Source organism: Coregonus lavaretus (genome assembly GCF_964263955.1).
Source record: "Coregonus lavaretus genome assembly, chromosome: 2".
Taxonomy (NCBI): Eukaryota; Metazoa; Chordata; class Actinopteri; order Salmoniformes; family Salmonidae; genus Coregonus; species Coregonus lavaretus.
This window is the reverse complement of record NC_139989.1, coordinates 61,547,947-61,560,597: the sequence shown is the minus strand read 5'-3', so window position 1 is coordinate 61,560,597 and position 12,651 is coordinate 61,547,947. Positions and strand designations below refer to the sequence as shown.

At 40.9% G+C, this 12,651-nt stretch overlaps 1 protein-coding gene and 1 pseudogene across 4 annotated transcripts; one reads left to right on the top strand and one right to left on the bottom strand.

Annotated features, from left to right (window-relative positions):
• Positions 1–724: 724 nt before the first annotated feature.
• Positions 725–4,001, top strand: LOC311100896 (immunoglobulin lambda-1 light chain-like; annotated as a pseudogene). The gene is made up of 4 exons: positions 725–764; positions 868–1,230; positions 2,610–2,630; positions 3,496–4,001. The product of its transcript is annotated as an immunoglobulin lambda-1 light chain-like (transcript).
• Positions 4,002–5,146: 1,145 nt separating this feature from the next.
• LOC311144665 (uncharacterized protein) lies at positions 5,147–12,616 on the bottom strand. Of its 3 annotated transcripts, XM_084180731.1 has the most exons (5): positions 12,517–12,616; positions 12,103–12,181; positions 11,614–11,718; positions 8,770–8,899; positions 5,147–5,711 (listed from the first exon to the last, which is right to left on the bottom strand). In XM_084180731.1, exons 3-5 carry the CDS (start codon positions 11,702–11,704, stop codon positions 5,369–5,371), a joined length of 564 nt encoding a protein of 187 aa, XP_084036857.1. In that variant the 5' UTR covers positions 11,705–11,718; positions 12,103–12,181; positions 12,517–12,616; the 3' UTR covers positions 5,147–5,368. The 3 variants fall into 3 exon arrangements, with proteins under 3 accessions (XP_084036857.1, XP_084036856.1, XP_084036858.1); XM_084180730.1 differs by lacking the exon at positions 12,103–12,181; XM_084180732.1 differs by lacking the exon at positions 12,103–12,181 and having other exon boundaries at positions 8,770–8,896.
• Positions 12,617–12,651: the final 35 nt, after the last annotated feature.

The following is a 12,651-nucleotide window of genomic DNA, read 5'->3' as shown; positions in this document are numbered from 1 at the left end:
CAGGCACTTAATAGACCTGCACTGAGGGGGGACTGAGTAACTCATTCTTCTAGACCGGCTCTGAGGGGGGGGGGGGGGACTGAGTAACTCATCGTTCTAGACCTGCTCTGAGGGGGGGACTGAGTAACTCATCGTTCTAGACCTGATCTGAGGGGGGGGGGGGGGGGGGGGGGGGACTGAGTAACTCATCGTTCTAGACCTGATCTGAGGTGGGGGGCTGGGGAAAAACTCATTCTGATTGGCTGGGGCTGGGTCACCAGTGGGTGGGCCTGGCAGTCAAGTGGATGGGCCTATGCCCTCCAACGCCCACCCAAGGCTGCACCTTTGCCCAGTCATGTGGAATTCGTAGATTAGGGCCTAATTTATTTCAATTGACTGATTTCTTTATATGAACTGTAACTCAGTAAAATCTTTTAAATTGTTGCATGTTGTATTTGTATTTTTGTTCATTATAATAATAATATTATTATTATAACTGTGGAAGTTTGTGAACCCCCAGATATGTAAATCAACAATAAAAGTAGCTGGTGATTGGTTACCTGCAGAGGCCCCTCCATCTGGTCCTCCCTGGATTGGTGGTAGGTTAACTGTAGAGGCCCCTCCCTCTGGTCCTCTCTGTATGTCTCCTTATAGGTGAGTCCTGCAGCCTCTCCTCTCCTCACACTCCAACCCTGCTCATCTCTCAGCTGGACAGTAAGGGCCGTTCACACCACTCACTGACAACATGTTGGGGACACTCTGCACTCTCATCACTGCTCTAACATGTAAGGAATTTAATGCATGTTCAATCTGAATCTAAAGAATTCAATAGAAGTTGTACATTCATGTATGATAAAATGACTTAAATTGTGTGTTTAATTCCCACAGATGTCATTTGCCAGAAAGCGGTGATACAGACACCTTCAGTACTGACTGTCAGTACAAAGGGGACTGCCACTTTTCACTGTGACATTACCAAAGGGGAAGGAAATTATGTAATCTGGTATAAACAGGTTCCAGGAGGAGCTCCTCAGTATGTGTTAAGGTTTTACCATACTCATGCCTCTCCTGATCAATATGGATCTGGTTTCTCCTCTGATCGTTTCACATCTAAAGCCACATCTGATAAGGATTATCAGTTTATAATCAATAATGTGGAGGAGGAGGACTCAGCAGTGTATTACTGTAACACATGGGACAGCTCTGTTAAAGCTCTGTCCTCTGTAGCTCAGCTGGTAGAGCACGGCGCTTGTAACGCCAAGGTAGTGGGTTCGATCCCCGGGACCACCCATACACAAAAATGTATGCACGCATGACTGTAAGTCGCTTTGGATAAAAGCGTCTGCTAAATGGCATATTATTATTATTATTATTATTAAAGAGCACGTATCACAGTGATATACACCATGACAAAAACCTCCTCACCAAATACACTCACTTCTGCTTTATGCGTGGCAGAGGGGTGAACTCTAAGAAACAGCAGTTGAAGTTGATCAGGGATCATTATAACAATAAATATATGACACAATGGGAGATCTGGAAATGGAAGAACCTTCCATCTCTACATGTCAAAAAGAGCATAAGAAGACTGTCTGAAAGGAAACTGATGTTGGCTCTCGTGGTGTGATCATCACCATTATGTCATCATCATCATCACCATCATCATCACTATCATCATCATCATTATATCACCATCATCATCATCATTATATCACCATCATCATCACCACCACCACCACAACCATCATCATCATCATTATATCACCATCATGATCATCACCACCATCATAATCATCATTATATCACCATCATCATCATCATCATCATCATCATCATCATCATCACTATCATCATCATCATTATATCACCATCATCATCATCATTATATCACCATCATCATCATCATCACCACCATCATAATCATCATTATATCAACATCATCATCATCACCACCATCATCACCACCACCACCATCATCATCATCATCATCATCATCATCATCATCACCACCACCATCATCATCATTATATCATCATCAACAACAACAACAACAACATCATCATCATCATCATACTCATCATCCATCATCACCATCATCATCATCATCATCAAGTCAATACAATATCATATAGATAGTCCTTTAACTCATGGATTCAAAAGGACCAGACACCAACAGCAGAATATGATGCTATACTATATACTGTTACTTCATAAAGAGAAACTCTAGAAAAGCCTGAGATGTTTGAAGAGAGAGTGAAGATGTATCTGAATGGGATGTTTCAGTTCCAGTCCTCTCAGTAGGGAGAGTGAAGCTCTGTCTAAATGGGATGTTTCAGTTCCTGTCCTCTCAGTAGGGAGAGTGAAGCTGTATCTGAATGGGATGTTTCAGTTCCTGTCCTCTCAGTAGGGAGAGTGAAGCTCTGTCTAAATGGGATGTTTCAGTTCCTGTCCTCTCAGTAGGGAGAGTGAAGCTGTATCTGAATGGGATGTTTCAGTTCCTGTCCTCTCAGTAGTGAGAGTGAAGCTCTGTCTAAATGGGATGTTTCAGTTCCTGTCCTCTCAGTAGGGAGAGTGTGGAGGTTTTTGTACGGCCGTGTACACAAACTGAATCACTGTGCTATTCGGACCAGGAACCAAGCTCATTATCAGTGGTGAGTACCCTTTATTTTAACCTTATATTTTTGTTTTCAAGGTTTTTTTGTAATACATCATAGTTTATAGAGATAAAGTATGTAACATGATATTCTTACTTCATCATTATTTAATGTAAATAACCTACTTTGTGTACTGATTATCAAGGGTCATGGACACAATGTGACAACTTCATAACTACAGTATATCTGTATTTGTTGATTTCTCATTTAAACTTAAAAAATGTATTGCACTATTTGACCATGTAGGCTACTCCTGTCACTTGACAACTCTACTCATTTATAATGTCTCATACAATAATAATTTATTTAGTCAGAGGTAGAATTGAATGTGAAGGATACATAAAGTTGTATCATCAACCTTTAAAATGTTGGTCCCACGTTATATTAAATAATGATAAAACCATGTATATGTTAGTTACAGACAATGTTGCTACATGATTAATTACATTGTAGGCTACTATATTACAGTTGGTAATTCTGTTTGCTGGTTGAATAAGTAGGAGGATATACATTTGATTTAAAGCACATCTGACTACTTGATTATGTTTTAAAGTTAGAGATCTAAACTCATTATTCACTTGCACAGAAATCTGCTTTACCTCCGCAAAGTCACACATTGGGAGTTCCTTAGAAAGTTTCAAAATAAGGCAAGCTACAAACAGACATAATGTGCAACATGTAACAATAGAATTACATGGTTTTAGTGCCTTTTAATTTATGAGGCCAAAATATAATTGATTGTAGTCTTTGAGAAAATGTTGAATTTTTTATTCTACAGTATGATGCACACAACCCTGTTTCATTCTACTAACATATTTAATGATTTTGTGTAATGTTTCTTCTGCTCATTCCATTGGTCCAGGCTCTACCCTCCCTCCTCCAGTCTTGACCATCCTCCCTCCGTCCAGTGGTGAGTTGAAGTACAGCAAAGTCACCCTGGTCGGTCTGGCCAGTCAGATGGCCATGGGCTACGCTGATGTGAGCTGGACAGCGGGAGGGAATCCGGTCACCAGCGGCATCGCTACGAGTGGCCCCGTGCCGCAAGCCGACAAGACGTTCCGACTCAGCAGCTGTCTGACCGTTGACACGTCAGAATGGAACCAGGACAAAGTGTTCTCATGTAAAGTCACCGCGGGCTCCAAGTTCGCTGAGAAAGGCATCAAAAAGTCTGAATGCAGCACTTACTAGTTTGAGAACCACTGTAATGTCAATTTGATATTCTACATAGCTTTTCAAGTTATTGTTAATGAATTAGAAGGTTTATCTGCATATATACATTCTGTTCCATAAAAGAGAGAAATAGCTATTAATACTGATATCATAGGCTATTTGATAAGTAGACTGTATATTTGAAATTGGTTGCTTTGCAGATTTATAATAGAGGAATTGTTATAGCTTTGCTGTATTGTGGATATTCAATAAAGAGCATTCTAAAGAACAAGTGTTTGTATTTGAGCATGTTGATGAGCATCAGTGTTAGCAGCACGAAATGACGGGGAATTTAACTGAACTCAAATAGAGCAGCCTGCTCTCTGACTTTTGTCCAGATCCAGAAATTGTTGATCAACTATCCAGGATGTAGGGCAGGTTTACTGTAATGTTAATGAATAACCAGAGATGGACCAGAGGTTTACTTTATATTAGAACTTCACATTATTGAGAACCTTTCATTAGTGTGATATGATTGTATTTTAAGATAATTCTAAAAGTACCTGTTTAATAATCATCCATATCTATCTAAAAAAAACTGTTCATTTGTAAAGAAAGCATGTGATTGGGGATCACATTATTTCCTGGCTAATTTTCTTGTACTATCATATTTCTCTGTATGATGAATTAAAACAACAGTACAATAGCATGATATATTCAATATATTCATAGTTTATAGTTATAATATTCAATAGTGTTATAAACTTGCATCTTGCTAAGATGTACAATAACATTTTAGTCATTAATATCTTTGCCAGCAGGTGGAAAGAGAAGAGAGAATCATATTGTAATATGCTGCCACGTTGTGCCTCAAAGGGCTGTATTTCAACAGAATATACTGAGTGGACAAATCATTAGGAACATATGCTCTTTACATGCCATAGACTGACCAGGTGAATCCAGGTTAAAGCTATGATCTCTTATTGATGTCACCTGTTAGATCCACTTCAATCAGTGTAGATGAAGGGGAGGAGACAGGTTAAAGAAGGATTTTCAAGCCTTGAGACAATTGAGGCATGGATAGTGCATGTGTATACTTGCCAGCAGGGAGAAAGAGTTTTATTTCAACAGTATATTTGTAAAGTAGTCCTGTAGTATCTTACTCTGTATTTGCAGTATTTACAGATACTATACGTAAAAATATTGTGTATGGAAACACTTATTATAATATGAGATGATGAATCCAATGATTAGAACATTTCTAGAATACATTATGCCCATCACACATCATCAACACACACCATCAATATCAAATCAATCACAAATGATCATGTTATTGATAGTTAGTGTACAGTAGCTCTGTCGTCAGTACAAAGCTCTCATCAGTTCTGTGTTGATCTGGTTCAGAGAGGAGTGATGATGTAGTTGAGACTATATCAGTCCTGAAGGGCTGTCCACACCAAGGATGATAGATATAATGATAACTATAATGATAAACTATTCATAACTATTAAACATTGACGATCATCCACACTAGATGACAGTTTATCGTTTATCGTTGTACAGTACACCTGTCAATCATCTGATTAAGGCTTAGGGACCCTCCTTCCTCTAGACCCCGTGGACCCTGAACCCGTGCCGTTTCCCCGCTCTGGATTCCTCATCTGTACCCTCATCTGTGCCCTTGGTGGTGCCCTCACCTCTCCCCTTAACGGTGCCCTCAGTGGCATCCTCAGCGGAGGCCAGGGAGTGACCCTCCGTATGGGGCATTGAGGAGTCCACACAGGGGGCCGGGGGAGTTTCCCAGCCTGCAGGTCGTCTACGAAGCCCTCCACCCTATCGAACTTGGAGCTGAGCCTTCTCAGCTCATCCTTCAGAGAGTTGAACTGCTTGTAGAGGTCCCCCAGAGCCTCAGACAGGGGCTGAATCCTGCAGAGGGAGAGAGAGAGAGAGAGAAAGAGAGAGAGAGAGAGAGAGAGAGAGAGAGAGAGAGAGAGAGAGAGAGAGAGAGAGAGAGAGAGAGAGAGAGAGAGAGAGAGAGAGAGAGAGAGAGAGAGAGAGAGAGAGAGAGAGAGAGAGAGAGAAATAGAGAAGTCGTGTCACTGAATTGCTACCAACTGGGCAAAAACTGGTTGAATCAAAGTGGTTTCCACGTCATTTCAACCCAAAGAATCTATGTGATGACGTTGAATCAACGTGGAAAACGGATTGGATTAGAAAAACGTCACTAACGCAAGGGAATTACATATTTCTTCATCCAACTTTTTACCTAAATCCAATGACATGGTGACATTTTTTGTTGATTTCACGTTAGTTGACAACTCAACCAAATGTAAATCAAAACTAGACGTTGAACTGACGTCTGTGCCCAGTGGGTAGGTGGTGGTGGTGTAGCTGGATAGTAAGCAGAGGATCACTAGTTCTAGCAGTGGTAGGAACAGAGACAGTGAAGGAAGCTATACTGTTAGCAGTACAGTTGTACCGGTTACAGAGGTCAGTAAGGGAACAGAGACAGTGAAGGAAGATATACTGTTAGCAGTACAGTGGTGCCGGTTACAGAGGCATAGGCCCAGCGGATCTACACAGGAGAAGAGCAACAGAGAGGGAATTAACTAGATCAGGCCACTGTCATGTAGGGGTCAGTCGAACGACTATGGGCCTGTTTCCCGGAAACAGTCCTGCAATAAAAAAAGCAAGATCAATGGAGAATCTCCATTTAAAAAGCTTTTCAGTCCAGATTTAGGCTTAATCTGTGTCCGGGAAACCACCCCAATATGTTTTCAACTAGAAATGCAATTGAAATGTTAGTGCACTAAATTATGACAATACGTAGTCTACACACAACTTTACACATTGTGAAATCCCTATTACAATCTAATGGGCCACGCTGCTAAGAGGCTAGAATATATTAAAATAAAATATGATGGAAAACGTCTCATTGTGTAATTTGCAGGAAACATAAGGACAGAAGACATGGAAAACTAGAGCATCATTAAACATCAATTACATTCTTCATCAATGAGAAAACATGTCTGGCTTAATGTCAAGCTATGTTACTGTGCGTGCACTGCAGCCTATCCAGGCCTGTTATTGGAGAGTGAACGCTTACAGCAAACATGCTGGCACACGTGATGTGTTATTGGCTGCCTGTAGGGCTCAGAGTAGGAACACTGAGTCTCTCCAGGACTGGTTGGATGGCTGCTAGCTAGTCGTCTTTGATGTCTCAGCCAGAAATCTTAGTTCACTGTCCAGAGTGGAGTGCTGATCTAGGATCAGGTCCTCTCTGTCCATATACACTGAATAAAAATACAACCACAACATGTAAACTGTTGGTCCCCTGTTTCATGAGCTGAAATAAAAGATATGGACAAAAACGTTTTTTTCCCGCAAATGTTGTGCACAAATTTGTTTACACCCGTGTTAGTGAGCATTTCTCCTTTGCCATGATAATCCATCCACCTGACAAGAGTGGCATATCAACAAGCTGATTAAACAGAATGATCATTACACAGGTGCACCTTGTGTTGGGGACAATAAAAGGCAACTCTCTTCCAGAGACACTTTAAACCCTACCTCTTTAAGGAATACCCGGAATGGTATAAAAGTAATCCTTCAAATATCATATTATGTGCAAATAGTTAAAGTACTAAAGGGAAAACAAATTAACATAAATATGTGTATTGTATTTACAATGGTGTTTGTTCTTCACTGGTTGCCCTTTTCTTGTGGCGACAGGTCACAAATATTGCTGCTGTGATGACACACTGTGGTGTTTCACCCAATAGATATGGGAGTTTATCAAAATTGGGTTTGTTTTCGAATTCTTTGTGGATCTTTGTAATCTGAGGGAAATATGTGTCTCTAATATGGTAATACATTTGGCAGGAGGTTAGGAAGTGCAGCTCAGTTTCCACCTCCTTTTGTGGGCAGTGTGCACATAGCCTGTCTTCTCCTGACAAATTCTTCTTTACAAATGCCTTTGGCAGCCTTTCTCAATAGCAAGGCTATGCTCACTGATTCTGTACATAGTCAAAGCTTTCCTTAAGTTTGGGCCAGTCACAGTGGTCAGGTATTCTGCCGCTGTGTACTCTCTGTTTAAGGCCAAATTGCATTCTAGTTTGCTCTGTTTTTTTGTTAATTCTTTCCATTGTGTCAAGTAATTCTCTTTTTGTTTTCTCATGATTTGGTTGGGTCTAATTGTGCTGCTGTCCTGGGTCTCTGTGGGGTCTGTTTGTGTTTGTGAACAGAGCCCCAGGACCAGTTTGCTTAGGGGACTCTTCTCCAGGTTCAGCTCTCTGTAGGTGATGGCTTTGTTATGGAAGGTTTGAGAATCGCTTACTTTTAGGTGGTTGTAGAATTTAACGGCTCTTTTCTGGATTTTGATAATTAGCGGGTATCGGCCTAATTCTGCTCTGCATGCATTATTTGGTGTTTTTCGTTGTACTAGTTGGTGAGCAGACCCCAGACCACACAACCATGAAGGGCAATGGGTTCTATAACTGATTCAAGTATTTTTTGCCAGATCCTAATTGGTATGTCGAATTTTATGTTCCTTTTGATGGCATAGAAGGCCCTTCTTGCCTTGTCTCTCTCAGATCGTTCACAGCTTTGTGGAAGTTACCTGTGGCGCTGATGTTTAGGCCGAGGTATGTATAGTTTGTTGTTGAATACAATATCTCTCTCTCTCTCTCTCTCTCTCTCTCTCTCTCTCTCTCCTCTCTCTCTCTCTCTCTCTCTCTCTCTCTCTCTCTCTCTCTCTCTGTCTCTCTCTCTCTCTCTCTCTCTCTCTCTCTCTCTCTCTCTCTCTCTCTCTCTCTCTCTCTCTCTCCCTCTCTCCCTCTCTCCCTCTCTCCCTCTCTCCCTCTCTCCCTCTCTCCCTCTCTCTCTCGCTCTCTCTCTCTCTCTCTCTCTCTCTCTCTCTCTCTCTCTCTCTCTCTCTCTCTTTCTTTTTCTCTCTCTTTCTGACACGTGGGATGATGTCACCTACCTGACGTATTCTGGAAGGACGGAGGCGTGATCGTTGATCAGCAGGTCCTTCACCTGGTTCATGATGGCAAACTTCCAGTTGTCCAGCACCTGGGTCAGGTTGGAGCAGATCTTAGTCTGGCTTTTATCTGCTGGAGATGACATGGGAATGTTCATTCAACAGTCAGATACAGAAGGTAGACTATACTGTACTATACCACTGGCTGTTCATGTCTTGAAGATAACAAGCTGTTAGAACTCTATTCAATATAATTCACTATCAATACATGTACAATACAGAACATACTGCTTGAAGTGTGCTGCATAAGGGACTCTACAAGCACATACAGGAAGTAGTTTACAAACTAGTGAATGTGTCTGGTCTGCCGTACCTCTATCAAAGAGACTCTACACATACAGGAAGTAGTTTACAAACTAGTGACTGTGTCTGGTCTGCCGTACCTCTATCAAAGAGACTCTACACATACAGTAAGTAGATTACATACTAGTGACTGTGTCTGGTCTGCCGTACCTCTATTAAAGAGACTCTACACATACAGTATGTAGATTACATACTAGTGACTGTGTCTGGTCTGCCTTACCTTGAGAGTAGAAGAAGTTCAGGAGCAAAAAAAATAAATATATATATATATATATATATATATATATAGAATTATTGTAAAATTAACTCTGTCCATAAGGTGTAGATAGTAAGTATAGACCGGAAGTAGAGGCCTGGGCGTTGTTGTTCACTAATTTACTCCAAGTAGGGAAGGGATGGTGGGGTTGAAAAGTAATAAAGGGGAATATATATATAAAAAATAAAAATAAACATGGGGGATTGGAAGTGATGCAGACAATTACATTGATAGAAGATACAATCTATCTGCAATATTAAGCTGATCCATTCCCCCCGAAAAAAAATAAATAAAAATAAATAAATAAACATAAGTTGAATGCACCAATTTGTAAGTCGCTCTGGATAACAGCGTCTGCTACAGTGGGGAAAAAAAGTATTTAGTCAGCCACCAATTGTGCAAGTTCTCCCACTTAAAAAGATTAGAGAGGCCTGTAATTTTCATCATAGGTACACGTCAACTATGACAGACAAAATGAGAGAAAAAAATCCAGAAAATCACATTGTAGGATTTTTAATGAATTTATTTGCAAATTATGGTGGAAAATAAGTATTTGGTCAATAACAAAAGTTTCTCAATACTTTGTTATATACCCTTTGTTGGCAATGACACAGGTCAAATGTTTTCTGTAAGACTTCACAAGGTTTTCACACACTGTTGCTGGTATTTTGGCCCATTCCTCCATGCAGATCTCCTCTAGAGCAGTGATGTTTTGGGGCTGTCGCTGGGCAACACGGACTTTCAACTCCCTCCAAAGATTTTCTATGGGGTTGAGATCTGGAGACTGGCTAGGCCACTCCAGGACCTTGAAATGCTTCTTACGAAGCCACTCCTTCGCTGCCCGGGCGGTGTGTTTGGGATCATTGTCATGCTGAAAGACCCAGCCACGTTTCATCTTCAATGCCCTTGCTGATGGAAGGAGGTTTTCACTCAAAATCTCACGATACATGGCCCCATTCATTCTTTCCTTTACACGGATCAGTCGTCCTGGTCCCTTTGCAGAAAAACAGCCCCAAAGCATGATGTTTCCACCCCCATGCTTCACAGTAGGTATGGTGATCTTTGGATGCAACTCAGCATTCTTTGTCCTCCAAACACGACGAGTTGAGTTTTTACCAAAAAGTTCTATTTTGGTTTCATCTGACCATATGACATTCTCCCAATCCTCTTCTGGATCATCCAAATACACTCTAGCAAACTTCAGACGGGCCTGGACATGTACTGGCTTAAGCAGGGGGACACGTCTGGCACTGCAGGATTTGAGTCCCTGGCGGCGTAGTGTGTTACTGATGGTAGGCTTTGTTACTTTGGTCCCAGCTCTCTGCAGGTCATTCACTAGGTCCCCCCGTGTGGTTCTGGGATTTTTGCTCACTGTTCTTGTGCTCATTTTGACCCCACAGGGTGAGATCTTGCGTGGAGCCCCAGATCGAGGGAGATTATCAGTGGTCTTGTATGTCTTCCATTTCCTAATAATTGCTCCCACAGTTGATTTCTTCAAACCAAGCTGCTTACCTAGATTCAGTCTTCCCAGCCTGGTGCAGGTCTACAATTTTGTTTCTGGTGTCCTTTGACAGCTCTTTGGTCTTGGCCATAGTGGAGTTTGGAGTGTGACTGTTTGAGGACAGGTGTCTTTTATACTGATAACAAGTTCAAACAGGTGCCATTAATACAGGTAACGAGTGGAGGACAGAGGAGCCTCTTAAGAAGTTACAGGTCTGTGAGAGCCAGAAATCTTGCTTGTTTGTAGGTGACCAAATACTTATTTTCCACCATAATTTGCAAATAAATTCATTAAAAATCCTACAATGTGATTTTCTGGATTTCTTTTTCTCATTTTGTCTGTCATAGTTGACGTGTACCTATGATGAAAATTACAGGCCTCTCTCATCTTTTTAAGTGGGAGAACTTGCACAATTGGTGGCTGACTAAATACTTTTTTTCCCCACTGTAAATGATGTAAATGTAAATGTTTACAGGAAGTAGATTACATACTAGTGACTGTGTCTGGTCTACCTTACCTCTATCAAAGAGACTCTACACATACAGGAAGTATATTACATACTAGTGACTGTGTCTGGTCTGCCTTACCTGTATCAAAGAGACTCTACACATACAGGAAGTAGATTACATACTAGTGACTGTATCTGGTCTACCTTACCACTATCAAAGAGACTCTACACATACAGGAAATATATTACATACTAGTGACTGTGTCTGGTCTACCTTACCTCTATCCCACTCTGATGTCTCCTGCTTCCACTTCTGAGAGACACATAGAGAGAGCAGAGACAGCAGGGCTAGAACCCTCCTCATCATCATCTTCCTCAGGAAAACTACAACAACAACAACAACATCATCATCATCATCATCATCAACAACAACAATAACAACATCATCATCATCATCATCATCATCAACATCAACAACAACAATATCGTCATCATCATCATCATCATCATCATCAACATCAACAACAACAATATCATCATAATCATCATCGTCATCCTCACAAACAACAACAACAACAACAACAACATAATCAACAACAACAACATAATTCATTCAACCCCTCCACTATGTCTGACATAGACAAGCCTACATGTGAGGATCTGGAACCAGTGTCACCTCTCAGTGACAACAGGTGCAGAACACAGTAAAAACATGATAGATGCTGAACTGGTTAGCATGTCATAGTTGATGAATAGATGAGATTGGACCTGGTTCTGTAGATGATTAGTCTGTGTCTTTGTAGTCCAGCCCTCAGACCCAAGTGGTGATTATTAGAGAATAGTCTCTCTGGGCAAAAGCAGATAAAACACCATCATTATGTGATTGGCTGAACTGGAAGTTGTTACTACAGTTCGGCACAGAATAACCCGCCATCAGTTACATGCAGAATCAATATATTATCTGAAGTTGATGTGATGTTATACTGTCATATTATTTACACAGTCATTATTTTCAGACTAGTTCATGTTCACATTCCATTTGGCATGCAGATATCCAGTGGATGATGGTTTCACAATATAAAACATGTTCCTCTGTAAATAAATCTAATATCAATCAAATAATATTGAATATTGATCCCTAATATCCAGTGATTACAGCAGGTTTATCTGTAGATACTCTACCTGACTGTGAAGCTGAGATGTGAGCTGTTTATCCCCAGACCAGACCAGACCAGACCAGACTAGACCAGATTAGACCAGACCAGAACAGTGTGTGGTAGTATTCCAGTATTACTGAAGCTCTGTAGAAGAACATGA

Excerpts from the sequence above, each read along its gene's own strand:
- LOC311144665 (XM_084180731.1), bottom strand. The coding sequence starts at position 11,704 with ATGATGATGAGGAGGGTTCTAGCCCTGCTGTCTCTGCTCTCTCTATGT. Across the intron at positions 8,900-11,613 it reads GACATCAGAGTGGGATAGAG|CAGATAAAAGCCAGACTAAG; the intron begins GTAAGGTAGACC and ends TGTCATCTCCAG. Across the intron at positions 5,712-8,769 it reads GTCCTTCCAGAATACGTCAG|GATTCAGCCCCTGTCTGAGG; the intron begins GTAGGTGACATC and ends CTCCCTCTGCAG.